This window comes from Camelus bactrianus, chromosome 28 (genome assembly GCF_048773025.1).
Source record: "Camelus bactrianus isolate YW-2024 breed Bactrian camel chromosome 28, ASM4877302v1, whole genome shotgun sequence".
In the NCBI taxonomy this organism is placed as follows: domain Eukaryota; kingdom Metazoa; phylum Chordata; class Mammalia; order Artiodactyla; family Camelidae; genus Camelus; species Camelus bactrianus.
This window is the reverse complement of record NC_133566.1, coordinates 14,678,223-14,705,268: the sequence shown is the minus strand read 5'-3', so window position 1 is coordinate 14,705,268 and position 27,046 is coordinate 14,678,223. Positions and strand designations below refer to the sequence as shown.

Sequence of the window (27,046 nt, the reverse complement as noted above, 5' to 3'; positions counted from 1 at the left end):
ACCGGTACCATGCCTCGCATCTCTCCCCTAAACCAAGTTCTCACTGTCCCAACCTCAGATCTGGGAGCCTAGATTAAGTCATAAATGTCACCACTCCCTTCTCCCTCCACCAAATGTCACGATGACAGAACACAGATTCGGAGCTGTTTTTCCTTCTTTCAGATGAGATGCCCAGTCTGGTCACCTGCTCAGACAGGAAGAACGAGGCATGGGGTCAAGAGTATCAGACCTTAAACCAGCATAAAAAATGTTACCAAAACCGCATCTGCTAACAAGACCCGAATTCTGGCTCAAAGAATGAAAATAAATACAGCCCAGGGTTCCGGTGACCTGGCTGGAATACCTTCTGGCCCCACTGAGCATGGCCACACCCACTGGTGGGGACCTTAGAGGGACACGCAGGGGCCCCCAGAGCCCCTGACTGCCCCTGCGGCGGGGACGGACGGAGACGGGGAGGGGTGCAGGCTGCACTTGCCTTTATGGTTGTGCCGGGACCCGTGTCCTGCAACAGGGACATCTCTGGGGGGCTCCTGGGCAGACCGTCGTCCTCAGAGCTCATGCCGGCATCATCCCCACGCTGCGCAGGCAGGTCCCCCGGAGGAGGTGGCGGCCCCATTTTCACATTACACTGTATTTTTAACTAGATTGGAAGAAAGAACATTTACTGTTGTTTTCATTAGCGGCTTTCATCAATAAATCCTCCTGCTCCCATTCATTCCTTTCAGATGTTTTCAACGCCCTTGGCTGGGGCAGGGAACTGAACTGAGCGTCTGCCACCAGCTCTCTGGCTGTGATCGTGAAAAGGAGGGGTTATCACTGCGAATGAAGCACGATCTGGTTGTAACTAACCTGGCGAGTCCTGGGAGAGCTGTGACCTGCGTGCAATTCTGCTTTAGGACCTACCCCGGGAGCCCAGCAGAGACCCCTGTAGGAGTTCCCGCTTCCCAGCTGACACAGAGGCCAAGGAAGGGTTTACCTGCAGAGCTTTAATGCGGTCACACACGTTCTCTTGGGAAAACACCCGCACAGGTCGAGCAGGGTCCTGTCCCGACTCAGGAATGAAAATGCTGTCGTGGGAGAGGGCCCGGCTGCCCAGCGCGCCCCTCGACTCCCTAGGAGGAAAGAGGCACCGTGAAACCCGGCTCAGCCCCCTCTCCAGGGGCTTGGGGGTTAACAGCACATCCCACAATACGCTTTCAGCTGCACTGACTTTTTTCATTGCTTCTGACTTGGGTCCATCCTGTCAAATACCACGGTCAACTATGAGGAGCTTTGGAGAGACAGGAATTTTCCTAACAGTTCTGAAGGTGGTGTGAATTCTTTCCATTAATGGGAAAACCAAGGTCTGACGAGGTGTGAGGTCCAAGAAAGCAGGCCTGAAGAAAGGCAGGGCTGGCAGGGGGCCTTGGCTGGTGGCCGGCCGGCTGGCTGCGAGCCGGCTGGAAGACAGTCGTGGATGCCCGGGGAGTGCGAGGTCATCCCTTGGAGGGCTGTGCGTCTGCACAGCAGGATGAGGGCCTGCCTGATGGAAGCTGGGGCCCAACGCACACATCCGTGGCTGGGCTTCAAGTGAGAAATGCAAGTGTGCAAAGCCACGCCTTCCTTTCATTACCAGATAGGATCCATGCCACCCAGCTTGGGTGACGAGGTTCTGGAGTGTGGATGGCGGATCCCTCTGTCATCACCGACCTGACTGCTTCCCCAGCCCCAACCTCAAGGCTCCAACTGGGAAGTGAACCCAAGGACATTCACAAAATGTCCTAAGAGGATGTGGGACTTAGTTGTCAGACTTTCCGAGTGGCACTGGCTGGCTGAACAATAGATGGAAGGAGGTGACTGAGACGTGATGGTGCGGGAAGGAAAGCCCATCCTGGAGACGCAGCCATCTTCTGCACCAGGCACCCCCACCGCCGTCCTGGGCATCCTGTCCTCCAGGAGGCATTAGGGACCCCTAGGTGTGGCCCTGCTCCACCGCAGATCAAACTGTGTCGGTTAGCGACAGTTTCTAACTTCCTTCTAGCCTGCTACAGTAAGTTTGCAAGTGGGATGTCCTCACATTTCCGGGAGGGAGTGAGGCCAAGGTAAAGAATGGGGTGAGGGGCGGGGGTGGTGGTGGTGGGGTTCCTGCCAAGGGCAGCCCTCATCACAGAGATCACGTGCACACTGGGGCTTCCCTCCCACAGCTGGCAGCCCCCAGCCACTCCCTTTGGAAACCATGATCACTGGCAGGACCCCTCCACCCTGGGTGTCACTAGTGGCTGAGACAGCGGGGAAAGGCCTCCGAGGAGATACGATGGCAAAGACACAAGATGCCATGTGCTCAGGGCCACAGCAACACTTCTAGAAGCAAAAGGCTGGAAACAGCCTCCGTGTCCCCAGTAGGTATCTGAATAAAGTGTGGGACATTGTAGAATAGAGGCTTTTCAGCAACCAAGTGTATGAGGGGATCTCTGAGCACAGGCGACACCAGGCTCTCCTAAGTGAAAAACTAAAACGGGGCGCGGAGCGATGTTTATGGCATGTCAGCTCGGAGTGGGAAAGGGGGCACTGACAGACGTGAACGTATGTGTGTTTGCTTGTATTTTCAAAAATAAACATAAAAAGATAAGGAACAAGGGAGTAAGAATAGTCTCCTTTAAGGGGAAGGAGATACAAGGTGGGGAGATAGGCGCCGAGGGATTTCCTTACATTTACAATTTTGTCTTTGAAACTATTTGAACATTTCACACAGTTAAAAGACAAAAATCAAATGAAGAGGGAAACTGAACCATCTCTAAAACTAGAAAACAAACAGAAGCAAATAAATCTAATTTTGTATCGGGTTGTTGGCCTAACCACACAGAGAAAGGAATTACTTCAAGTGACTTTAACCCAACATTCAAGTGACGTTCGATGCTATAACAGGATAAATTCTAAGAACAAAAAACCCAAAGACAGCACATTATACTTACTTATTTTAGTAACAATATTGATTTTAAAAAAGCTGTGCAGAACACTCTTTACAGTATGTAACCTCTGTGTGGGAAAGCGGGGTAATGAAATTATTATAAGCATATTGGATGAAGAAGAAAATAAATAATTTTGTTAGTATCATTAGGAGCCAAGATTTCCAGTATAAGAGAAGAGTGAATTCAAACAAAGAATCAAAGCAGTAAAAATTTTTGTCTAATTAAATTTGATCTGGAAATAAAAGCGGATTAATGATTTATTTTTTCTTAAAAAAACAGAACAAAACAAAACCATTATTTCCCAGCTATATCTATTGGAAAGGCCCAGAAGGAATGACGGCAATCATCACCCCTGGAAGCCAAACTGTGGTCTCTAAAAACCATTTCACGCTAAAAGGAACCTGTGAAGAAATGGCTGACCACAGGTCCAGGGCAGGAAATTTGCAGACTAAACCTGGAATTTCTCACTGTGCAAGAAAGCAAAGAACCTTTCAGAGACAAACGGGAGAATGTTCAAAGAACCCAGGAACTAATCTGAAGTGACTCCCAGTAGCAGAAGATGGGACAGTGTGAGCATAAAAATGAATAAAGCCTGTCATGGGTTTTTAAAGCAAATCAAGTATATAAAGTCCATGTATTCAAAATGAGAGTCACGGAAAAAGCAAAGAAAAAAATAAAACTCATCACTCAGAGTGGAAACTTCAGGTCATTACTCTGAAGGTAGACTGAGAAGCGGTGAACCAAGCATGACCTGCTTTTCCTGTGCAAACTGTACGTCAGAGCAACCACAGGGCTGATGGAGGAAAGGTCTTCTGCATAGAAGAGTTCTAGCCAGTGCATGCAGAACGAGTGACAGAGTTAGAAAACCCTCCATTTTACAATGAAATAATGGATCGTCAGCAGGTGTAAAAACCACCCAGTGAGCTATGTCTGCTCTTCAGTAATAATGCAAAATCGCCCCTAATCTCCATTTTATGCTAACCGGAACAAGGCTGGCTGGTAAACCATGATAACACATGCTTCTAGAAGACAGCTACTGCCTACTATTTCTGTATTTCTTTTTGATCGTTTATCTTTTAAGCTCTTCCACCTTAAGCAGCACAAAATGTCAAAATTCATCACCGCCTTCAAACTCCGTGGACCTGATCTTTCCAGAAAGACAGCCAACTCTTTTCTCTCCTTTCAGGCTTTTCTATGAGGTGGGCTAAAATTCCTTTCCCATCATATAGCAGAGTCCCCACTGTTTCTTAAGGGATACAATCAAGTTTATAGTACGTATGTTTTTCTGTCCTCACTGGATAAATGTACACAGCCCAGTGCTTTCCATGTCTGGCTGCACATTAGAATCACTGGTAGAAGCTTTGGGAAAAAAACTTGATGCCCAATTTGTCTCTCACATTAACATGCCTGGGGGTAGGAGCCAGGAATTCATATTTTTAAAAAACATTGGTATCTTTCAAAAAACAAGTGTTTTCAACATGCAACAAAGTTTGGGAACCACTGGCATAGCCCAAAGCTAAGATGTAGGGCTAAATGTTGTCCAAATGTGTCATACTGTATCATTACTGAAGATAGAGCCAGGCTATCTTTAAAACAAACAAACAAATAAACCCAAAAAACCATCAGGAGCAATCACACTGAGAGAGACCCCTAAGGCCCACTGCTCAGTCTCAGTGTCACCAGAAGAGGGACAAGCAGAAAGTATGTGCCTTGTGATGTAATGCAATGTGACAGTAAGTATCCAGTACCATCTTGAATCCAATCTCATTAAATATCTAGATCCATCTAACATTGTACCAGAAATTCAGAGAATACAGGAATGAGTTCAATCATGCCAAAAGAAAGCAAATCCAGAGTGTGGGATGTTCTCCTTCAGATCAATGACATGAAACAAAGCAGGCAAAGTGAAGTAAAATTGTTATAGATTAAAGGATTCAAGAAACATAAACCCACTGACACAATAAACAGGCACCAGCTTTTTAAACTGACACCAGGTTGGCCAGCACTAACGTACCCTGGAATAAATGCAGCTCTTCTGCCCACAGCGATGGATGAGAAGCTGCTGCAGAGTCTGGAAGGCACAGAGATTCTTCAAAGAGGCTAGAGTACCTTTAAATTTTTGTCTCTTACCTGGTCAATTAACTTATGACAAGAATATACAATGGGGAAATACAGCCTCGTCAATAAACAGTACTGGGAAAACTTGGACAGCCACAAGCACAAGAATGAAACTGGACCACTATTTCACACCATACACAAAAACCAAAATAGACGAAAGACTTGAACATAGGACCTGAAACCATAAAACTCCCAGAAGAAAACACATGGAGTAATAAGTTCGTTGACATTGCTCTTGGCAATGAGTTTTTGGATTTGATACCAAAAGCAATGGCAACAAAAGCAAAATTAAACAAATGGGACTACATCAAATTAAAAGGCTTCTGCACAGCAAAGGAAACCATCAACAAAAATGGTAAGGCAATCTACAAAGTGAGAGAAAATATTTGCACATCACAAAACTGGTAAGGAGTTAATATATTCAAATTATGTAAGGGACTCACACAACTCAATAGCAAAAAACTAATCCATTTGAAAAATGAGAAGATCTAAACAGATATTTTTCCAGAGAAGACAACAGTCAACAGGTACAAGAAAAAGATGGTCAACATCACTTATCGTCAAGGAAATGCAAATCAAAAGCAGGAGATACCACTTCAGATCTGTTAGAAAGGCTTTTATAAAAATAATAAGAGCTGAGTGTCAGTGAGGATGTGGAGAATAAGGAACCCTTTTGCACTGCTGGTGGGAATGTAAGTTGGGACAGTCACTATGGAGAACTGTATGGAGGTTTCTCGAAAAATTAAAAGTAGAACTATCATATGATCCAGCAATCCCAATTCTGGGTATTTATTTGAAAGAAATGAGAATGGGATCTTGAAGAGACATCTGTACCCCCATGTTCATTGCAGCATGAATCACAATAGCCAAAATACGGGAGCAACCTAAGTGTCCATCAGTGGGTGAACAGATAAAGAAGATGGGGGACACACACACACAATGGAATATTATTCAGTCATGAGAAAGGTGGACATCCTGCCATTTTCAACAACATGGATGGACCCTGAGGGAATTATGCTAAGTGAGATAAATTAGACCGAGAAAGACACTCTATGACCTTGCTTATATGTGGCATCTATAAAAGCCAAACTCATAGACACAGAGAGCAGAATGGTGGTCACCAGGGGCCGGAGGGTGGGGTGGGGGTTACCGAGAGATGTTGGTCAAAGAGTACAAACTTCCTGTTACAAGAGAAATAAATCCTGGGATCTGAAGTGCAGTGTGCACAGCAGTTATTATAGTTAATAACACTGTACTATATACTTGAAAATTGCTAAGAGAGTAGATCTCAAATGTTCTCACCACAAAAAAGAAATAGTAATTAGGTGACGTGACGCAGGTGTAGCTAACGCTCTGGGGTGATTATTTTGCAGGATGCAAGTGTATTAAATCGACAATACACTGTACACCTGAAAACTCCCACAAGCTGTCAATTACCGCTCAATAAAGCTGAAGAAAAGAAGAAAAAGATCTTGCCTCATCTCTGCGCTGCTCTCTAAGAACATTATTTGCATTTTCTGGGCCTCATCACTGCCCCCCACCCCCCGCCAAGCTTCCTTTCCAGGCATCACTCCAGCAAACGTTTACCAGTTATTGAGGACCCGGCCCCCTCTAGGAGCTGGGAATATAAGGATGAAAAGGGCATTGTCCCCACTTTCCACGGGCTCTGGTGATAGAGGAGATGGAAAGGGGGCGGTCATTTCAGGCCAGCGCACCCCTCCTCCTGTCCTCTTGTTCCTTGGCTAGGGGGGGCCACTGAAGGTTCTGGTCAAGAGTCAGGGGGTAAGGGGGGGTGAGTGTTATCATTTCCCTGGGGCATTTAATAGTGAGCAATATTATACGATAATGTCTTGCTCCCCAAGAGTTTGGAGTGGCTTAAAATTTGCCTGTGTAGCTCGTCCTCTCTGCACCAGGGGTTTAAAAAAAAAACCTGAAAGAAAAAACCCAAATCACTCTTTGGTGCCCCCTAGTGGTCAGTGTGGTTTCTACTCCTTTAGAAACAGGAGAGGAGATTGGTGAGGAGGGAGGGGACAGGACACCCTAGAGGGGATGCTGAAGCCAGTGACCAGTCTCAGCGTGGTCTATTTCCCCATCCCCAAGGTCGTTGTGCCTTCCGAAGAATTTTATCCTCAAATTAAGGTGCCGACGTTGTTTAAAAGAAAATATAAAAGCTGGCAGGGCAAGAAACCTGGGGGTTTTTTTGCCACTTTTTACTCAAAGGAATTAACGTCTGGAGTAACTGAAGCATATGTATTGTAACTATATTTTGATGAAGTACAAGTTACAAAAATAAGGATTTCTTCACTAGACTCCCCCACATTTCATTCCTATTGGTTCTGTTCTTCCTAAAAATATTTTTGGATGATTTTTCTAAGACTGAACAGCAAGAAGCCGTCCCCTCCTCACCCTTCCCCCTTTTCTCTAATGGAAAACTTTCTCATTGGGTGACTCAGGGTTCAGGCTTAGAGAGACGTATTTTTCTGGTATAGTATCCAGGTCCTCAAAAGAGTTTTAAGTCAAATTAAATCCGGGCTTACATCCTAATCTTCACTTTCAGCTGTAGGACGTTGGGCAAATTTCCCAAAATTTCTCTAAAGCTTGGTTTCCTCATTCGTAAAGTGGTATATCTTACCTCCTCTCCCATAGTTCTCTAGACTTTAAATATATACAGCACCTGGCACGTAGCAGGTACCTGAAAATCCACCCCCCACACACAACAACTTTCTCCATCCCTGTGTACAAAAAGTCAGAAAACACCACTTCTTTGGAAGACCCTCCAGTGGAACCTAGGAAGAAAGGAGGCTCAGTGATCCATCGAGTTACCATGACAACGAGCCCCAGTATTTGGGTCCTCCTGTGCCCCACCCCCCGCTGCCCCACTCCTTGGAACACAAGCCTGAAGGACGGAGAAGGCAACTTACTCCAGCTCATCCTCTGAGTCATAGCCCACTGGCCCCGACTCGATGGCAATGACCTCATTCTTCGCCTGACTTTGTTTCCAGGTGCCACCTCCTGTGGAGGAAGGCGATTCCTTTCTCTTCTTCTTCCCGAAGAACTTCTTAAACGTTTTGAATTTGGATTTTTTCTTCCCTAGGCAGAAAGAAGGTGTGTGAGTGTTTACCAAACACGTGTGAGATGTGTGCGCGGAGAGAAAGAAAGATTCCTGATCACACATCAATCACCTGCTCCTGGAAAGTCCTTTTGCCACAGAGAAGTATGTGAAAGACACAGCGTACCATTTTTGCACGCCTGAAAACAAATCTTGATTTCTGTTTATTTCGGATATTTAATAAAAGAACCAAGCAAACTTCGGAGCATGATCACAGAATCAAAGCACAAGCAACTTTCCTCTTACTTGAAATCAACAATTTTCAATAGATCTTTCACTTGCTCAATTAAATTTATTCCTAAATACTTTAGGAATTAATGAATGAATAAATTAATTAATTAAATTGCTATAGGCTTTTTGTGTAAACATCAGGTTTCATTTCTCTTAGGCTAATACCGAGAAGTGTAATTGGTGGGTCATAAACTAAGTGTATGTTTAATTCTATAAGAAATAGTTAGACTACTTCCCAAAGTGGCCGCACCATTCTGAATTTTCATCAGCAACACATGACAGTTCCGGTCGCTGTGCATCCTCTCCAGCACCTGCCGGGTGTGTTTCTGCTTCTGTTTTGCCACCTGACAGGTGTATAGTGGTATCACATTGTAGTTTTAATTTGCACTAATAACTATTGATGTTGAGCACTTCTTCAAGTGCTTATTTGCCATCTGAATATCTTCTTAGGTAAAGCATCTTTTAAAATCATTTGCCTATTTTTAATTGGATTCTTAGTTTTCTTACTGTTGAATTTTGTCTCTTGTCAAGTGTGATTTGCAAATATTTTCTCCCAGTTGGTGACCTGTCATTTCATTTGCTTAACAGAGCCCCACAGAGCAAAGGTTTTTTTTTTTAATTGACGTGTAGTCGATTTACAATGTTGTGTTAATTTCTGGTGTACAGCATAGTTATACATATATATATATATATATATATATATATATATATATATATATATATATATTCCTTTTCATATTCTTTTTCATTATAGGCTATTACAAGGTATTGAATATAGTTCCCTGTGCTGTACAATAGGACCTTGTTGTTTATTTATTTCACACATAGTAGTTACTATCTACAAATCCCAAACTCTCAGTTTATCCCTCCACCCTACTCACCTTTCCCCCCTGGTAACCATAAGTTATTTATCCTTATTTATCACGCCCCACCTCCCTTCCCCTCTAGTAGCCACAAGGTTGTTTTCTGTTTGTGAATCTGTCTGTTTTGTAAGTAAGTTCATTTGTGTCCTTTTTCTTTTTTTAAGATTCCACATATGAGTGATATCATATGGTATTTTTCCTTCTCTTTCTGGCTTATTTTACATAGAACGACTATCTCTAGGTCCATCCATGTTGCTGCAAATGGCATTATTTTATCCTTTGTATGGCTGAGTAGTATTCCATTGTATAAATATACCACAGCTCCTTTATCCAGTCATCTGTCAATGGACATTTAGGTTGCTTCCATGTCTTGGCTGTTGTAAATAGAGCTGCTATGAACATTGGGGTGCATGTATCTTTTCGAATTAGAGTTCCCTCTGGATATATATGCCCAGGAATGGGACTGTGGGATCATATGGTAAATCTATTTTTAATTTTTTGAAGAATCTCCACACTGTTTTCCATACTGGCTGTACCAAACTACTCTCCCACCAGCAGTGTAGGAGGGTTCCCTTTTCTCCACACCCTCTCCAGCATTTATCCTTTGTGGACTTTTTAATGATGGTCATTCTGACTGGTGTGAGGTGATACCTCATTGTAGTTTTGATTTGCTGATAATTAGTGATATTGAGCATTTTTTTAAATGTGCCTATTGGTCATTTGTATGTCTTCCTTGGAGAATTGCTTGTTTAGGTCTTCTGCCCATTTTTTATCGGGTTGTTCGGTTTTTTTGTCATTGTTGTTATTGAGTTGTATGAGCTGTTTGTATATTCTGGAAATTAAGCCCTTGTCAGTCTCTCACTTGCAAATATTTTCTCTCATTCTGTAGGTTGTCTTTTTGTTTTATTTATGGTTTCCTTGAGCAAAAGCTTTAAATTTGGATGAGGTACAATTTATCAATTTTTTCTTTTAAGGATTGAGGTGTCATATCTAAGAGCTCTTATCTAATCCTCAGTTATAAATATTTTCTCCTATATTTTCTTCTAAAGGTTTTATCATGTTACATGTATGCCTATGATATACTTTAAATTAATTTTTATATGTTCTTTGAGGTATGGGCCAAAGTTCATTTTTTCACATATGAATGTCCAATCGCTCTAGCACCATTTGTTGAAAAGACAATTACCTCTGCATCTTTGTCAGAAATCAATTATATTTGTATGGATCTATTTTTGGACTCTGTTCTGGTCTATCTTTATGTGTCTATCCTTTCTTTCATTGATACCACCCTGGCTTAATTACTATAGCTTTATAGTAAGTCTTGAAATCAGGTAATGTGAGTTCTCCAACTTTGTTCTTTTTCAACATTGTTTTCACTATTCAAGTTCTTTTGCTTTTTATGCAAATTTTAGAATCAGCTTGTCAATGTGGAAAAATATCCTGCTGGGATTTCGTTTCACCTTTGCTCCTCCCCCTCCCCACCAGGTTATTTCAAAGCAAATCATCCCAGAAACTATTACCATTTCATCCATATGGATTTGGGTTCTTCTGAAATTAAAAAAAAAAAAATCTCTGACTCTTCATGGAAATCAAATAAGTAATTACTGGTCAATATTCTTGCTACAGAATATTGAACTGTGTCCTGCCTTTCATAGCGGACTTATAAACAGTGCACTCTATTCACAAGTTTTACTAAAACCTCCCATTCTCCAGGTCAATTTGGGAAGAACTGACAGCTTAGCAACACTGAGTCTTCCAATCCATAAACATGGTGTCTCAGTCCAATTCGGGCTGCTGTAACAAAGTACCATTAACTTGGTGGCTTATAAATACATCTATAAATATATTTATAAAAAATGATATTTGGAGGGTTAAGATTTTAACATATGAATTTGGGGGGGGCGGCACAAATATTCAGTATATCACATACAGTATATCGCTCTATCCATGAAGGTCTGCTGATTTCTTTAAACAATTATTTGTATTTTCAGGATTTTCATGGATTCTGCATGTATTTTCTTAGAAATAAACTTAAGTATTTCTTTTTATAGGTTCTATTAGCTCACTCTTATTTGAAAAAAAAAAAAGCACCATAGTTTCTTTCTTTTTAAAAACTGATTCTTCACAATGACGTCTGTAAATATCCCAAACCAGCATTTATGGAGTTTGCTTCAGACTAATGAAATACTTCTTTAAACAGTATTTTCTTGTTTAAAATCAGTAATAACTCAGTGCCCCATAGTACAAGAAATTCTGAAACTCCGTCTTCTTTCAGAGTTGATTTTTAACCCCCGACCTTATATTTGGGTTTATTTGGTGTCTACAGAAATGTGGCAGAAGAAAAGTGGCTCTCATATGGAATAAGGGTAACCCCTCTATAATATATGAAACAAAGTCTTAATGAAATTAACATCTGAAGCTAAGAGTTAGCAGCTAGGATTTAATATCATCGGAAGCTGTTCCCCTGAACTATGTCAAAGACAATCACTACTAGCATTTCGACTTTTAACAAGAGAAAGATGGAGACCTTTGTCCCTGGAATGGGTGAGTATAAATGGCTGATATGGGGAAAAAAAGGTACATGTGGGGAGATCAATGTTTTTTAATGTCAATTTTACAACTCCATCAAGGTATAAACAGCAATCTATAAGTAACAGTAAACCAATTACATCACTGGGTAACTCTTGGAACGTGTTATGAGATGACTCATGTGCTTGGAATTTAGCTCAGTAGAAAGTGATCACAAAGGTCTCCTGAAAGAGAACAACAGCCACACAAGTGGGATCAAAGGCTCGCTCTCGGTCTTATTACTCCTTCTGGATGATAAGGCTGCCCAACACCCTGCCCAACGTCCCGCTGAAACTTTCGAGTGCTCCTAGATGATAAATGATTCCACTGCATCTCTCTTCCTTTGCTTTCAAGTCAACCAAACATGGGACATGTTTGCCTCTGGGAACGAGGATAGCGATGTAACCACCCCTCCCCGACCGGGTCTGACAGCGACACAAAGGAGCACCGCCCCCCGAGTGGCCTTCAACAACCTGGGTGTGTTCTCCAGCCCCAGCCTGAGGGGCCGGGGGTGTCTGAACACACTGTGAACTGAATCCACTCCCCACGCGGGGAGCCCACCAGCAGCCCCTCTCCCTGCCCCGCACCCCAACCGGGGCTCTTCCCAGGGGAGAGGAAGCGAGGGCCTTACCTGTGCTGTCCTCTCCAAGGCCTTCTGCAGCCTCCCGAAGCTTAATGTCCATCACCCTCGTGGAAATCATTTCCAGCTCACTGAAATCAGACAGAGTGTCACGTTAGAGGCACACATCGAGCAGAAGCCAACAATGACCAAAATGGTGGTGACTGTTTCTCACCCAGCAAACTACAGATTCCTGGACAGTAGAGGCCAAAACCATGTCTAAGGCTCAAGATTAATAACGTGTATCTAATCACTGACCAGAGCAATTTAATGGAAAACAGAAAACTGGAAAATGCTTCACCAATTTACACCATGCAGATTTGGTTCCTTTGTTTGAAAAAAAATTTTTTTTCAGAAGCTATGTTTTTCTCTTGCTCACTGTAGAAAGTTTGGAAGATATAGAGAATGCAAATTGCCCATTATCCCCCCAACCAAGGATGACTAACCACAGTCAATGGTATTTCCTTCCAATATTTTTTCTATGCAGACTTCTGTGTGCACAATCACACATGCACCATAACAGTAAGATGGACCCCCTGATTTTCTTACTTATTCCACATCATTAAAATTTTCGAGGTGTTATTGTCATGGCTAAAAAATACTTTGATATATACCCACACCATTATTTATTTACATTTTTTCTTTTTTGAGCTTTTTATTACAAAAAAATCTCAGATTCAGAAGTATACAGAATGTATTTTGAGCTTAACACTTGGTGACTATTGCTTCATGATGACCCCTTCTCCCCCAAAACTAGCGAATCATCCAGATGCTATCATCATTGCATCCATAAGGACTTGGCTTCCTCCAAAATTAAAAATCTCTGACTCTTCAAGGAAATCAAATAAACGATTACTGGTCAACATTCCTGCTACAGAATATTGAGTTATGTCCCTGCCGGCCATCGCTGACTTTTAAACAGCACACTCTACCCCACCCACACAGACGAATTCATCATTTATTTGGAGAGCAATTTCTTATTGGCAATTACTATGAATTCTCACACTTTAAAAGGGAGCTCGAATATTTAATTTACCAATTAACATTTACCACTTGTACACAGCATATAATGAGAAGTGACAGGAGAATTTTTTTTTTAATATTTAACAGAGGAAAAAAGTTTCAGGTCTTTGCTAGAGTTGAGTCTAATATTTTTGTCTCCTTTAATATTAATGTCAAACTTTCCATCCCTGTCCAGACAATTCCTTAAAAGGTGCACAAAGCTTCATCAGCCTTGCTCCTTGACTGTGATATAATTTGGCTTTAGAAAAATGTCTGATCAACAGAATGAAGAGGGGGGAAAAAAACCCACATGATCATCAACACAGATGCAGAAAAAATATTTGACAAAATTCACCACCTTTTCATGACAAAACACTAAAAAAACTAGAAAATAGAAGAAATTACCTCAATGTAATAAAGGCTATATTTGGAAAGTCCACAGCTAACATCACACTCATCAGTGAAAAATTCAGAAAGTTTTCCCCTTAAGATCTGGAACAAGACAAAGGCACCCACTCTCACCACATCTACTCAACGTAGTACTGAAGTCCTAGCCAGAGAAACTTGGCAAGAAAAAGAAATAAAAGGCATCCGGATTGAAAAGGAAGAAGCTAAACTATCTCTTTTCACAGATGATATGATTTCATACGTAGAAAATCCTAAAGATTCCACCCCTCAACACACACAAACTGTCAAATAAATGAATTTAGCCAAGTTGCAGGACATGAGATGAACACACAGAAACCAAGTGTGTTTCTATCAACTAACAATGAACAATCCAAAAAGGAAATTAAGAAAACAATTCCATTTGCAGTAGCATCAAAAAGGCTAAAACACTTAGGAATAATTTCAACCAAGGAGACAAAAGAATTGTACCCTGAAAACTACCAAATTGTTGCTTAAAGATGCAAGATGATGCTAATAAAGGGAAAGACATCCCATGTTTATGGATTGAAAGACTTAATATTACCGTTATGTTGTCCCTACTCCCCAAAGCAATCTACAGATTCAACGCAGTCCCTATCAAAACCCCTGATCCCAGAGCATCCTGCTGCTTAATGCTACACAGGGGGAGGGGCAGCTACCAGGGCATTTGAAGGAAGAGGCAGTAGTGAAGGAAAAGCAGGAAAATATAAGGAGCACGGAGAGTGAAAGAAGTGACGGTTGGTTGAGGGTTACCAAGTACTGCCCTGGGTACCATCCTCTGTGGTTGGCACTGAGCTGGACAGTACAAGAGCTCAGGCTTTCTATTGCTTGAATTTGAAGTTAACAACTGAAATTACTTCTCCAGCATGAAGCATATCATGTGAATTGTCTCATTTAATTCCCAAGAACTTTAGGTATTCCCATTTTGGAATTAAGAGCATACATTATGTATCAGGTAAGTTTATTAACTGGCCCAAAGTAGTCAAGCAGAGACACCAACCTGTGTACTCATTTGACTGTATCCCCAGCACGGGCAGGCACTTACGAGGCCTGGGGATACAGGCTGGATGAGAACCACGTGGTCCCCGTCTCTTGCAGCTGCTAAGCCAGTGGAAGGGAGAGTCTTGAGCTGTCACAGAGGGGCTTAAAGGAAGCGGGGAAATCCAAAGGACACCCATCCCCAGGGAAATGGTCCTGCCTGCCAGGCAGCCCCGGTCCAGGATCAGGCCGGGGCCCGGAGGTTGACGGAGCCCCAGGAGACCACCCACTGGGACTGACAGGGCATCTCAGTCTAAGGGATGGGGGGTGACGCTGCCATTATTTTTCTACTAACGCTCTTGAGAAACCAAGACATTGCCTTCAAAATGTCCAGTCACCGCTGCACATTTTAATAAAACGTTCCTTGCTGGGAAGCACTGAGAACACGCAGGCACACATAAGCGTGTGCGCAAGCCCCCCGGGTGGGTGTGCAGAAGGGCGCCCATCCCGCCGACCGTGCAGCAGATCCAGGAGCTCGGACACGCTTCTCCCTGGGTCGAGCGATGTGGCTGTGATGAAGCCACACATGGCAGAGGGTTCAGGAGCAGGCGGCGGGGAGGGGGACCCGGGAGGATGGCCGAGCTTTCACCGTGCTGTGAGGCACATCCCGGTGGGGCCCAGGCGCAGAGACCACCGGATGCCAAGTGTGCTAATGGACTCACACACGGAGACAAAAGTCACCCTGCAGATGAAGGGACAAGTCAGGCTCACCCCACGTGAGAGGTTGAAAACCTGCTCACGCTTCATGTTCCAAACATGTCCTCACTAATGAGAGTGCAATACGGTGCAGAGGAAAAGGGAAAGAATGGAGGCAAGGCAGTCCTGGAGCTGAAGCCACACGCCACCACCTACTGGTGCTGAGCCTCAATTTCCTCATCTACAAAATGGGAATGATAATACTTTAATCAAATGGGACTGAGAACACAGCACATTCAAATACGGCTGAGAAGAGCTGCTGGTTTCTGCAGCTCATTCCTCTCCACAGGCTCACCCCTCTGTACAAACACAAACAAGAACACACACCACCGCCAGGCAGCGGGCGAGTGTCCATTCCATCTTGTGAAGGCACAGCCTCCTTGTGTAAATGACTCACTTTAGAGCCACCAGCAGCAAAGATCAAGACATTTGGATTCCCAGATGATCCCCAAGCTTCCCAATGCCCCACAGCCTGATGGACCACGAATGAAACTGCAGCCAAGTAACTGATAAAAATGTACACCAGCCATGAAGGAACACCCGCCCTCTGAGACTGCGGGATGCGTGGATGGAGGGCCGTCCCTGCCACTCAGCCACTCCAGGTGCAAACGCCCCATAGCTGTGACAAGGGAATGTTTTCTCTGTTGGGCCCAATAACTTGTCCTGCTGAGCACATGTTCCCCTACCCAAGCAAAACTCAAGGAAAACGCAGAGCGATACCATAATTAGAAAGGCCATGTGGCAAATACCCTGTATCTCCCAGCAGCCCTTTCGATCTGGCTAGAACTCAAAGTCCAAGTCAGGCAGCTGCAACGCCTCCTCCACCAGCTTCTGCCCTCCACCTGCTCACCCCTGTTGCTCTGACAGCTCAAGTTCAAGTACAGGAAAGTTTGTTCTTTAAATCTGGACCTGAGGGGGCCTATCCAGGGATTCTAATTAACCCCAAAGGGTGCTGAGCCTCCAGCCCCCTCTGCAGTTCACAGCACTCACCATTGTGTATCTGGGCGCCTACAGAATCCAGGGGAGTCCTGCATCCAAAGAAAGATCTCGGTGGGGCCTGCCCCTGCACCCTCTTTCTATACCCTAACCAACCATGGGCTTCTCCCCAGACTATGGCAGGATTCTGTCATTAGTTGCAGCTTACACTAACAAATTCTACAAAAGTTTATTCACGTGAAGAATGAGAACAGATTTGAATATGGCATTTGAAAGGTTCTAATCTATTATATTTATCTACACAATGCAAAGAAAAGCACCTGTAACCTGATTACAGACCTCTGGGCCCGTAATTACGTGTGAAAGCCCTCGTGTTCACCCCTACAGATCCACCAACCGCCCACCGCCCTCCAGGTCACGCTCACAGCCCTGTGTCTCCTTTCTCAGCCCCTGAACCTTCTTTCACAGTGCTCACCAAGGCTGTCAACAGCAACGTGTTTGTAAGGCGTCTGCCCACCATTCCCCGTGCTCCCGAGACTGTGGGCTTTGAAGAGGGAGTCCTATGCCTGTCACATCCATTACTCTCTTACCAGCTATAAACAATCTGAAAATGAAGTTAAGAAAACAATTCCATTTACAATAGCACACAGAAGAATGAAGCACTCAGGAATAAATATAACCAAGGAGGTGGAACATCTGTCCTCTGAAAACTTCAAAACAAGGCGGAAAGAAATTAAAGGCAGAAATAAACGGAAAGAGATCCTGTGTTCATGGATCAAAAACTCAACACGTTTGAAATGGAATTACTCCCCCAAATTGATACACAGATTCAATGCAATCCCTATCAAAACCCCAGTGGGCTTTTTTTTTTTTTTTTTTTGCTAAAATTGACAAGTTGATCTGAAAATTCATATGGAAATACAAAGGGCCCAAGACAATCTTGGAAAAGAAGAACAAAGGTGGAGGATTCACACTTCTCAGTTTCAAAAATTACTACAGATCTACAGCAGTTGAGATCCATGGTACCAGCACACAGACAACTAACAGAATACAGAATTCAGAGTCCAGAAATACACTCATGCATTTACGGGCCACTGACTCAATTGCCAAGACTATGCCATGTGGGAAGGATTAGTTTTTTTCAACAAATGGTGCTGGAACAACTGGACATTCACATCCAAAAAAAAGAAAAAATTTTGCACTCCTACCTCACACTCTACATAAAAATTACTGCCAAACGGATCACAGGCTTAAATGCTAGTGCTAAACCCACAGAAGTTTAAGAAGAAAACATCGGGATAAGTTCTGAAATAGGCTACCTCATGGATGAAACTTGAGGACTTTATGCTAAGTGAAATAGGCCCATTGCTAAAAGACAAATGCTGAATGATTCCACTACTTACGTAGAGGAGTCAGAATCATAGGGACGGAAAACAGAATGGTGGCTGCCAGGGGCCGGGGGCCAATGGGGTGGGGGGTAGTTTAAGGAGGAGGGCGTTTCTGTTTTGCAAGATGGAAAGAGTTCTGGAGGTGGAGGGTGGTGATGACTGCAGAGCAAGATGAATGTGCTCAATAGCCCTGAACAACACACTTAGAAATAGCCAAGATGGTAAGTTTTATGTTAGGTGTGTTTTACAACAATAGAAAATGGGGAAGCACACACAAAAACTCATACACCAATGTCGAGCATTATCTATAATAATCAAAAAGTGGAAATAATGTTCATTGATTGATGAATAAATTTAAAACGTGATACATACATATAATGGAATAGTATTCAGCCATAAAAAAAGAGTGAAACAACCTTGAACACATTATGCTGAGCAGAAGTGGCCACACACAAAAGGCCACATACTGCATGATTCCACTCATATGAAATATTCAGAAAACGAAAATCCACAGAGACACACAGATTAGTGTTTGCCTAGAGTTGGGGAGTGGGGTGCGGGGGTAGGGAGGGAGGGGGAATGGGGAGTGACTGCTAATGGGCTCAAGGTTTCTTTCAGGCGACATGAATATGTTCTGAAGTTAGATTCCGTTCATAGCTGCACAACTCTGTAAATACACTAAAACCTAGTGACTGTACCCTTCTAACAGGTAAACTTTATAGTATGTAAATTAGATGCCAATAAAGCTGCTGGAAAAAAGTGTTACCAGAAAAAAGGTGAAATACAGACATTTTTGGAAGACAAGACATGATACAGTGTGTCCCCAGCCATCCCACACTACAGCAAATATTAAGGGAGGAAGGGTATGATCTCGGGTGGAAGCTTGGAGGTGTGGGTAGGAATAGGGGGACACTGTGCATGTGGGTAAATCTACACGTGGACAAGACGGGCAGGCCGTCTGGATCTAAGCCAGAGGCCCCATGCACAGCTGGCATGAATGTGCCCGCCCTGTTCTCTCTGCCTCACAAGGCTTCATGTCCTTGTGGCCCAGGGTCTTAGCAGATGCTGTTCCCTCTGCTCACATGCTCTTCCCTGCTTTCATGCTCCACTTTCTCCTTATCAATTCCCACCCAGCCTTCAGGAGTCAGCTTCACTTCCACTTCCCCAGGGGGACTGGCAGGAGGAGCCAGCACCTCCCACAATGCATGGTGAGAAGCACGGCGGCTTCTGGTCACCGCACTTACCAGTTTTAATCACATCTTGGCACGATTCTTCGATCCACTTCCCCTTTATAGATTGAAGCCTGCTTGCCTTCCCTACACATTTAATCAATTTCCCCCTTCCTTGGGGAAAAAGACAAAAATAAACTGTGACTTAACTATTGTTCTCTAGTGAGTCACACCAGGATCTGCCTGTACCTTTTTTTAGAAAAATAAGTTTCACATTACTGAGGCAACGGAATGTGTAAGGCTTACAAAGTTCCTGTGAGAAATCTCTGTTGGAAAATTGTGCCAGCTCTGCTGCCTTGTGAGAGATACTTTTATTCTCAAGGGCAGAGGACCTGACCTCTGCTCCCACCCCAAGGTGGCAGGGCCACTGGCACTGGACTTCCGCATGGCCACTTCTCCTCGAGGGTGCTTGGGGACCTCTTGCCCTGTGGAGCAGACACCTCCGTGTGTATGTGCCAGACCTTCTCCATCCACCTGTCAGGACAGGGAGGAAGGAGAATAGATCCACTCTGACATATGGAAGAAAAGAAAGCAAAGGGCTGAAATCAGAGGACTCAGACACCTGAGTCACAGGGCTCGGAGGAGAGCGGGAGGCGGAGCAAAGGAGCGTACAGGGCGGTCGGTTTTGAGGTTTCCTAGCAACTTGTAATTGATTATCTTGAGATTAAAAAACTGAAATTAGGCTTGGCCTAGAGAAGTGAGTCATCCCCTATCTGGCTAAGGATGTAAAAGTTGAAGACTAACTCCTTGAGAATAGGGAACAGGTACCAGCATGTGCCACACAGGAGGTGCTCAATGAAGATTGTGGGAAGGCAGGAAGGAATAAAGGAAAGAAGGAAAAAAGGAAAGAAAGGAAGGAAGGAAGGAAGGAAGAAAAGGGAAGAGAAAAGAAAGAAAGGAAGAATCAGAGGCACTTATAAAACTTGCTATACAAAGGACTCATCTCCTGATAATGAGTATCAACTACCCAATCATAGTTCCCAAGGCCACCCAGCACGCAATGTCTTGAAGACAGACTTCCTTCAAAAGCCATGACTTAGCAAAACGATGTCACATTTCTTTAGCCTGAGTTCTTCAAGTCCATTGTCCCCCTTTCGACGTCACCTGCCCTGTAACCATGCAGAGTGCAACGGCCTTTGGGAGTCAAGAAATATGGATGCAGAGGAGGTCGCTGTTCCAGATGTCCTGTCCCTGTCCTCAGGCTTCCTTCCGGCCGCGGGCTGGGCGGGGACAGTGAGGGCAGCCAGAGAGAAGGAGGCCGTGGGCCACAACTCACGGGGCTGTTTCTTTGCAGAGAAACAACAGAGCTTCATTCAAACAAACTCGTCATCCACAAGATAAACAGCATAGTTTATAAGCATATACATAGTATCTCACGTAAGATAAACTACACCATTTTTTGAAATTTATGTAACAGTTGATTTGGTGGTACTCAGAGATCTTGTGAATGGGCACATTGACAAATTACTTAGCGGAGAAGGCATACAGTGCCCAATGCAGCGTATGTGCCGCCACACTCACACACACACACACACAAACCTGTGTTCACGTACACAGCCTACAACTACATGAAAAATCGCCAACAAAACTCATATCTCAGAATTGACGCATGACAGCTTTCACAGGAGTAACCTATTTCCACTCATCCAGAAGTGAATGTTTTCCTACAAGATTTGAAAAACTTTAGACATTTTCAGGTTATTAGAATAAGAAAACCTATTAGAGACATCTACAAAAACCATCATTTCCAAAATAGGTAAGCGTTTAATAGCTTCAAACGTTGCAACCTCAGAAACTGTATTTGCATAATTCCCAGGAAAACATATTCAAACGCTGCGCTATCCTGCCCAGATGCGATGCCACTCGGAAAGCCTCCGAGTGAGAACTGCGCCTTGTGCTGACCGCTGCACACACAGGACGAACGGGGCCCCGCAGCCTGGCACTCGGGGACGCTTTGTGAGGGCTGGTTTACTTTCAACTTCATGAGTTTATTGAGGCAATAAATGCCCCCCTTTTTAGCGCATGTATACCAAAAACAACGACATGAAGAAAGTTCTTAAGGCTTAATTTATCAAGAATGTTCCATATGTGATTGGCATTTCTGCAGCACAGCAGATGCAGCGCTAAGGGTTTTTTGTTTTGTTTTTTTTTTAAGTAGGAAGTCATGTTCCAAAGCCTATTAATGAGGAGACATCACACCACCATTCTATTCTCATCCACTCAAAACAGGCAGCATCGGACACTGAGGTTGAATAACTATCAGCGAAAAGATTTTTGTGGAACAATGACAGTGATGCTGACTTCCATGCACAGAGCTTTCTGCAGTACAAAGGCCCCTGTTCGCAAGGAATCCTTCAGCTGTTGGGTTACTGTCCCTGTGCAACCGAAGAAGGAAGGGCTTAGTGGATGGACTGTCTGCCCAAGTCCCCCAGGATCTCCCACACCTCCAGGACGTGTGTTGCAACTTCCGCCTCCCAGGACTGTCCACCCAGCCCAGGTGACGTGCAGAGGCGACCACCACCAGGGCCTACAGAGAGCGCCACGCTGGAATTTCCCATTCGGTGCATGAGACGTGCAATTTGTTTCCCTGCACTTGCAAGTGAACTTAAACCATGTCATAGCTCTATTTCCCTGGGTCCTATCATCACAAAATCAAAATGCACTAAGGGCCAAACATTTTTAAGGGATGAGGTCACCTGCAGCCCGGGCGGTGGGGGGGTGGCTCTGCCAGTCCCCTGGTCTCTGCTCCCAAAGGGAGTCTGTCAGCTAAGAACAAGCCCTTTGGCATCATGTTGAGCAAAACAAGTCAGACAGAGAAAGACAAATACTGTATGATGTCACTTCTATGTGGAATCTAGAAAACACAACCAACTAGCGACTATAACAAAAAAGAAAGAGACTCATAGATACAGAGAACAAGCGAGGTTACCAGCGGGGGGGGGGGGGCAACAGAGGAGGGGGGAGGAAGAAGTACAAAGTATTGGGTAGAAAATAAGCTACAAGGACACACTGTACAACACAGGGAACAGAGTCAATACTTTATAACAACTATAAATGGCGTGTAACATTTAAAAACTGTTAATCACTATACTGTACACCTGTAACATTTAATACTGCAAAGCGACTACACTTCAATTTAAACAATAAAAATAAATAAATAAAAGAACAAGCCCTTTGTGCTGACCTTTAGTTACAGGAATACTTTTAATGGTCTTTTACTTTGACCTCCGCTGCCTTCCCTCCACCCGAAGCGCACAGACTACGCCCTGTCCATCCCAGGTACGGGCCTGGGCTATTAAGGGGCAAATGCCCTGTCTCCCGGTCCTCCTTTGCTCTCCTTCTCCCTTCCTTTCATTCCCCACCCCCTCACCTCTGCTCCCTGCTCCCCTCTCTTTCAATATATGCATGTGTCCCAAAGAAATCATCGTTTTGCTCCAGAATTCACACAATGCAAGGGGATAAGATAATGTCTGTGAGGAAGGAGGTCATAAACGAGGACAGATGCTGAAAGGCTACTCTCGGGCACCAGCAGGCGGTCGTGGTGGTGGCAGGCCTCCCTCCCTCTCAGCCCCTCAGCCTCTCCCACCACCTCCTGGCTCTCAGAGGCACACCTGGGGTCAGGCTTGATGCACTGGTAAAAGGCAGCCATCTTCGTGAAGGTGGAGGGGGCCTCCGGCACCTTCATCCTCGGGGAGAAGAGAGGGCCTTCCCTGGCCGCCCCTCCAGGGGCTTAGGATCCTCAGGACATCACTGGGTGCCGATCAAGAGCCTGGTCCCCAGTTCTGGAGCAGCACCCAGGGCCCCCGAGGAAGCAGGGCGTCTGCCCACTCCTGCTGCCCCGCAGGTCCCCCGGCAGGTGTGCGGCACAGGGCACTGCACTGGAAGCTCGGAAATGCAGGTACTTCCGTCTTTCACTCCATTCACGTGGGCAGCCAGGGTGGGGCTGGAGCGCCACCCGCCTCCCTCTGAGCAGAGTCGCTGCCCAATGGCTGAGGATGGAAAGCAACAAGCCTGGGCTCTGCCTTCCTGCACTCCCCAAGGAAGCGGGCAAAGGGCAAGAATTTCTCCATCTGAGCAAGGGCTCAAGGCCCTGGAGGCACGTCCACCCCTGCACTTCTGCTCCCAGGCTCTGGCTTTCTTGCTATTTGCTCTTAAAAGGCCCGGCATGTTGCTGCAGGTCCTAGGTGTGCTTTGTGAACTGCTTTCCTGGGACCTTCCAAAGGCTCCTTTTTGTCAGGCACCTGCTGCAGCGACAGAGTTCCTGCACTCCCTGCTGGAGACCACACCTGGCAGGTGCACAGACCACGCCCGCCCGCGGGAGGGAAATCATCCACTGCAGCCCTGCAAAATCTGCCTCCCTGGTGACGTCCTCCCTGATGACTGCAGCTGCCATTTCAAAATAATAGACTCCTGCAGCTCAGCATGGCAACTGCACCTGAGTAGATACAAGGCCTGAAGGCTGCAAACCGGGACAGCTGGCAGTTTCCAGGCAAGGTCTGGAGGACTGACAGCAGGCTTTGCACGGCCAGGCGATCCTGCATTACTAATACCGAGGACCCGGCCGGCAGCAAGTGTGACTTCTGAAGACGGTTCTAAAAAAGCCCCAGCTTGTTCTTCTGTTTCCCAAAATGCATCTCTATCAAGTTCTGGCCAAATGGTTTACAATTTAAATAATAAAGCATAACCAGTGTATTTGATGATGACCAGAGAAAGCAGTGAGTTTCGAGAACTTGGAAAACAACCACTGAGTGCTTTGAAGGCAGTTCATAGACTCGCCCTCGTACGCTTCAGTCTGAAGACTCGCTGTCTGGATGCTGCCAGCAGCTCAGCCTTCTCCAGGGAGAGGGATGACACGCTGGCGGAGGTCTCCGACTCCCACGAGGTGGTTCAGAAGCAGAGCAGACCATTGAAGGGTTAGGGACAATGTCTCTAAGGAGTGGACCCAGCCAGTGGCCCTCTCTCTCCAGAGGCCAAATCCAACAGACCCACGAGAGACCCAGCAAATGGAGTCAGCCTCGTTGAGCTTGGAGCCGCCCTGCCACTAGCTACGGCCTGCTCTGCTCTGGGCCTGGTCAGTGTTCCCTGCCAGCCCAGCATCCAGGAGGTTGCCCAGCACAAGACAACACTCCTCGGACCGACACAACCCCACAAGGGGATGCGGTGTCATCCCTTGGGGGCCACTGTTGAATGCCCTGGGGGCTGAGAGGGACCCTGAAGATGAGGGAGGGCCCTGACACCACCGCTCCTGCACACACGCCTTCCCTCTGCCCCCTCGACCACCTCCCAGTGTGCTCGCCACGGCATGATCTGCAATATCTTAACTCTCTGCTCAATTTTAAGAAAATTTTCAGGAATTTCCTCTCTTTGATGCTTTCTTTGCCCTCCTTTGCTGTGCCCAAGCCTCAGGACACGGGACACGGGACACCTGAGAACCAAACTAAAGGCCAGTGACACCCTGGTGCCTTCCTGTTATGAAGCAATTTATCAACTGTAACAGAAAATCTTTCATAAAAAAGAATCAAAGGGCTTTGTGACAGGACCTCCGCAGGCCTCTGAGCTCATTTTATTCAGAGGAAAGAGAATGAACCAGGTACCAGCTCCAAGGTGGTTTCTATTCTATCTCACTCAGTGCTCCTGGAGACCACAACCGGCAGGTACACAGACCACGCCCCCCTGCCAGAGGGAAATCGTCCACTGCAGCCCAGCAAAACCTGCCTCCCTGGCAACGCCCTCTGAATTAAGTGGTACATCTCCTTTCTGCAGGGGAGAAGACAGAGGGTCAGAGAAGTTAAGCAACTGGTCCAAGATCACTGAGCCAGCAGAAAATCAGACACACACGTCAAGGCCTGTACCTCTCCCAAGTGGGAGCTCTTCCCCATGCGCTCAGCTGCCTCCTGAGAAGCCCAGGCCAAGATTTCAAGTGACCGGTCACGTCATACCTTCTCTGGGCTAGAATTTGGCAGCGTGTATCAAAAGCCTTCAGAACCCTCACTGATCCAGTAACCGCACTTCTGGGGATTTGTCCTCAGGACATAACCAAGTGTGCCCTGAAAACAGCACCCTACAAACATTCAAAAGTCTCATCAGTAGGACACGTGGCGGGGGGTGGGTGCAGCTCAGCAGTGAAGCGCGTGCTTAGCATGCACGAGGTCCTGGGTTCAATCCCCAGTACACCCATTAAAAAAATTAAAAATAAATAAAACGCATTTTAAAAAATAGGAGACATAAACAGGAGACTGGCTGTGGTGCTGGGACACTGCCATACGAGGGAGTGCCATGTCGTCGCTAAAAACCGTGTTACATGAAAATGCTGATTGACAAGGGAGAATTCACAACACACTGCAAGGGGGAAAACAGGCCACCACCGTGCCTCTCAGGGGGATGTGCACCACTGTACATGACGAGCTTGCTGAGCACAGATTCTGCTTCAGTAAGTCTGGGGAGAGGCCTGAGAGTCTTGTTTTTCTAACGAGCTCCCAAGTGACACCAGTGAGGCTCCTACGGACCCTCCATTGATGAGCGTTGTGCTACAAAATAGCATGTGCTGTGAAACCCACTGTAAGCGAGCAGGACCCAGTGCGGCCTTCCTGGGACAGACCCTTCCCCCATATCCTCTGCTGTGGCTCCTCTCTGAGGGACCCAGATAATAGTATCTGATGCACATGTCCTGAGTTGTTTTACAGGTCGTAAAACCACCCCCAAATGGAAGAAATTAACTACTTGATGATCATGAGTGAGTAACCCCCAGACCTACTGATAACGTTAACCCCTGTGACACCACCCTGTCACCTCACCATCAACCAATCAGAGAACTGAACACATACCCTGGGATGCCCCTCCCTTACCTGGCCTTTAAAAACGCTTTGCTGAAACCCTTCGGGGCGTTCGGGTGTCTTGAGCACTGGCTGCCCAGACTCCTTGCTTGGTGCCCTGCAATCAACGCTGCACCTTCCTTCACCACGACCCAGTGTCGGCAGATCGGCTTTACTGAGTGCACAGGCAAACGAAACCAAGCTTGGCTGGGTAACACCACTGCTATTTTTTATTTTTTTTACAAGTATCTTAATGCATAAAAGAAATACAGGAAGGACCCCAGAAAGAGTGATCTTCATCTATGTCTAGGTCACAGAATTAGGAGTATTTTATACTTTCTCTCTGCACTTTTCTATGCTTTGCAATTTTTCCAACTGAATGTATATTTTGTTCATAAATAGGAGAAACTACAAGGCAGTGTATTGTAAACAGGCTGAGACTTAGGTCCCGGGACTTGGACTTAAGTTCCCTTCCCTCTCTGAGGCTGTTTCCCACCCCTGCAGACGTGCGGGGCGGCTGGTCTCCAGCCCTGAAGCGGGGCCAGGTGTCAGGTTCTGCCGTGGGCGGGCGGGCGGGCGGGACACACAGCCCAGCTCAGCCGCGTCGGCCCCGCCCCCTCCACTGCTGAAGCAAGAGCCTGTGTCTGTGACAAGCAGTTTCTAGTCATTTTTCCAAGGTACTTTCACATTTGCTTCCCCATTTGTCTCCACATCATTCCTCTGACAAAGAGCTGGAGGAGAAACCATCACTGCTGAGCTTAACAAGCACCGCCTGCAAGAAAGGCAGGCGACTTGTTCAAGGTCAGTGCCGGCCGGCTCCAGGCGACTTCCATCCCAGGACACAGCGTCCCCTCGGCTCCACGACCTCTAACAACCCCCTCGCACGTGCGTGTGCGCACACACACACACACACAGGACCAGCCCGCTGTGCTCTGGCCCCAGGGTGGGAACAGTCCCCGATCCAAACTGACCTGGGACAGGGACGTAGAACAGGGTCTCCCCTGGGAATCAGCCTGGGGGAGACCCCACACCTCGTGCCCCCTAGCCCACTGTCGACAAAAGT

The 27,046-nt window shown here is 45.7% G+C and overlaps 1 protein-coding gene across 7 annotated transcripts in view; it reads right to left on the bottom strand.

The window, feature by feature from the left end:
- CRACDL (CRACD like) overlaps positions 1–27,046 on the bottom strand; it is a 95,945-nt gene that overhangs the window by 25,176 nt on the left and 43,723 nt on the right. For 3 of the 7 annotated variants that reach the window (XM_074354837.1, XM_074354838.1, XM_074354836.1), the window contains 4 exons: positions 12,469–12,548; positions 7,988–8,156; positions 977–1,112; positions 476–640 (listed from right to left, as the gene is read on the bottom strand). In XM_074354837.1, coding sequence (XP_074210938.1) covers positions 476–640; positions 977–1,112; positions 7,988–8,156; positions 12,469–12,538 — 540 coding nt within the window. In that variant the 5' untranslated portion in view covers positions 12,539–12,548. Of the gene's footprint in view, positions 1–475; positions 641–976; positions 1,113–7,987; positions 8,157–12,468; positions 12,549–22,782; positions 23,111–27,046 lie in introns of those variants that run through there. The other 4 variants (XM_074354832.1, XM_074354835.1, XM_074354834.1 and 1 more) reach the window with 3 other exon arrangements.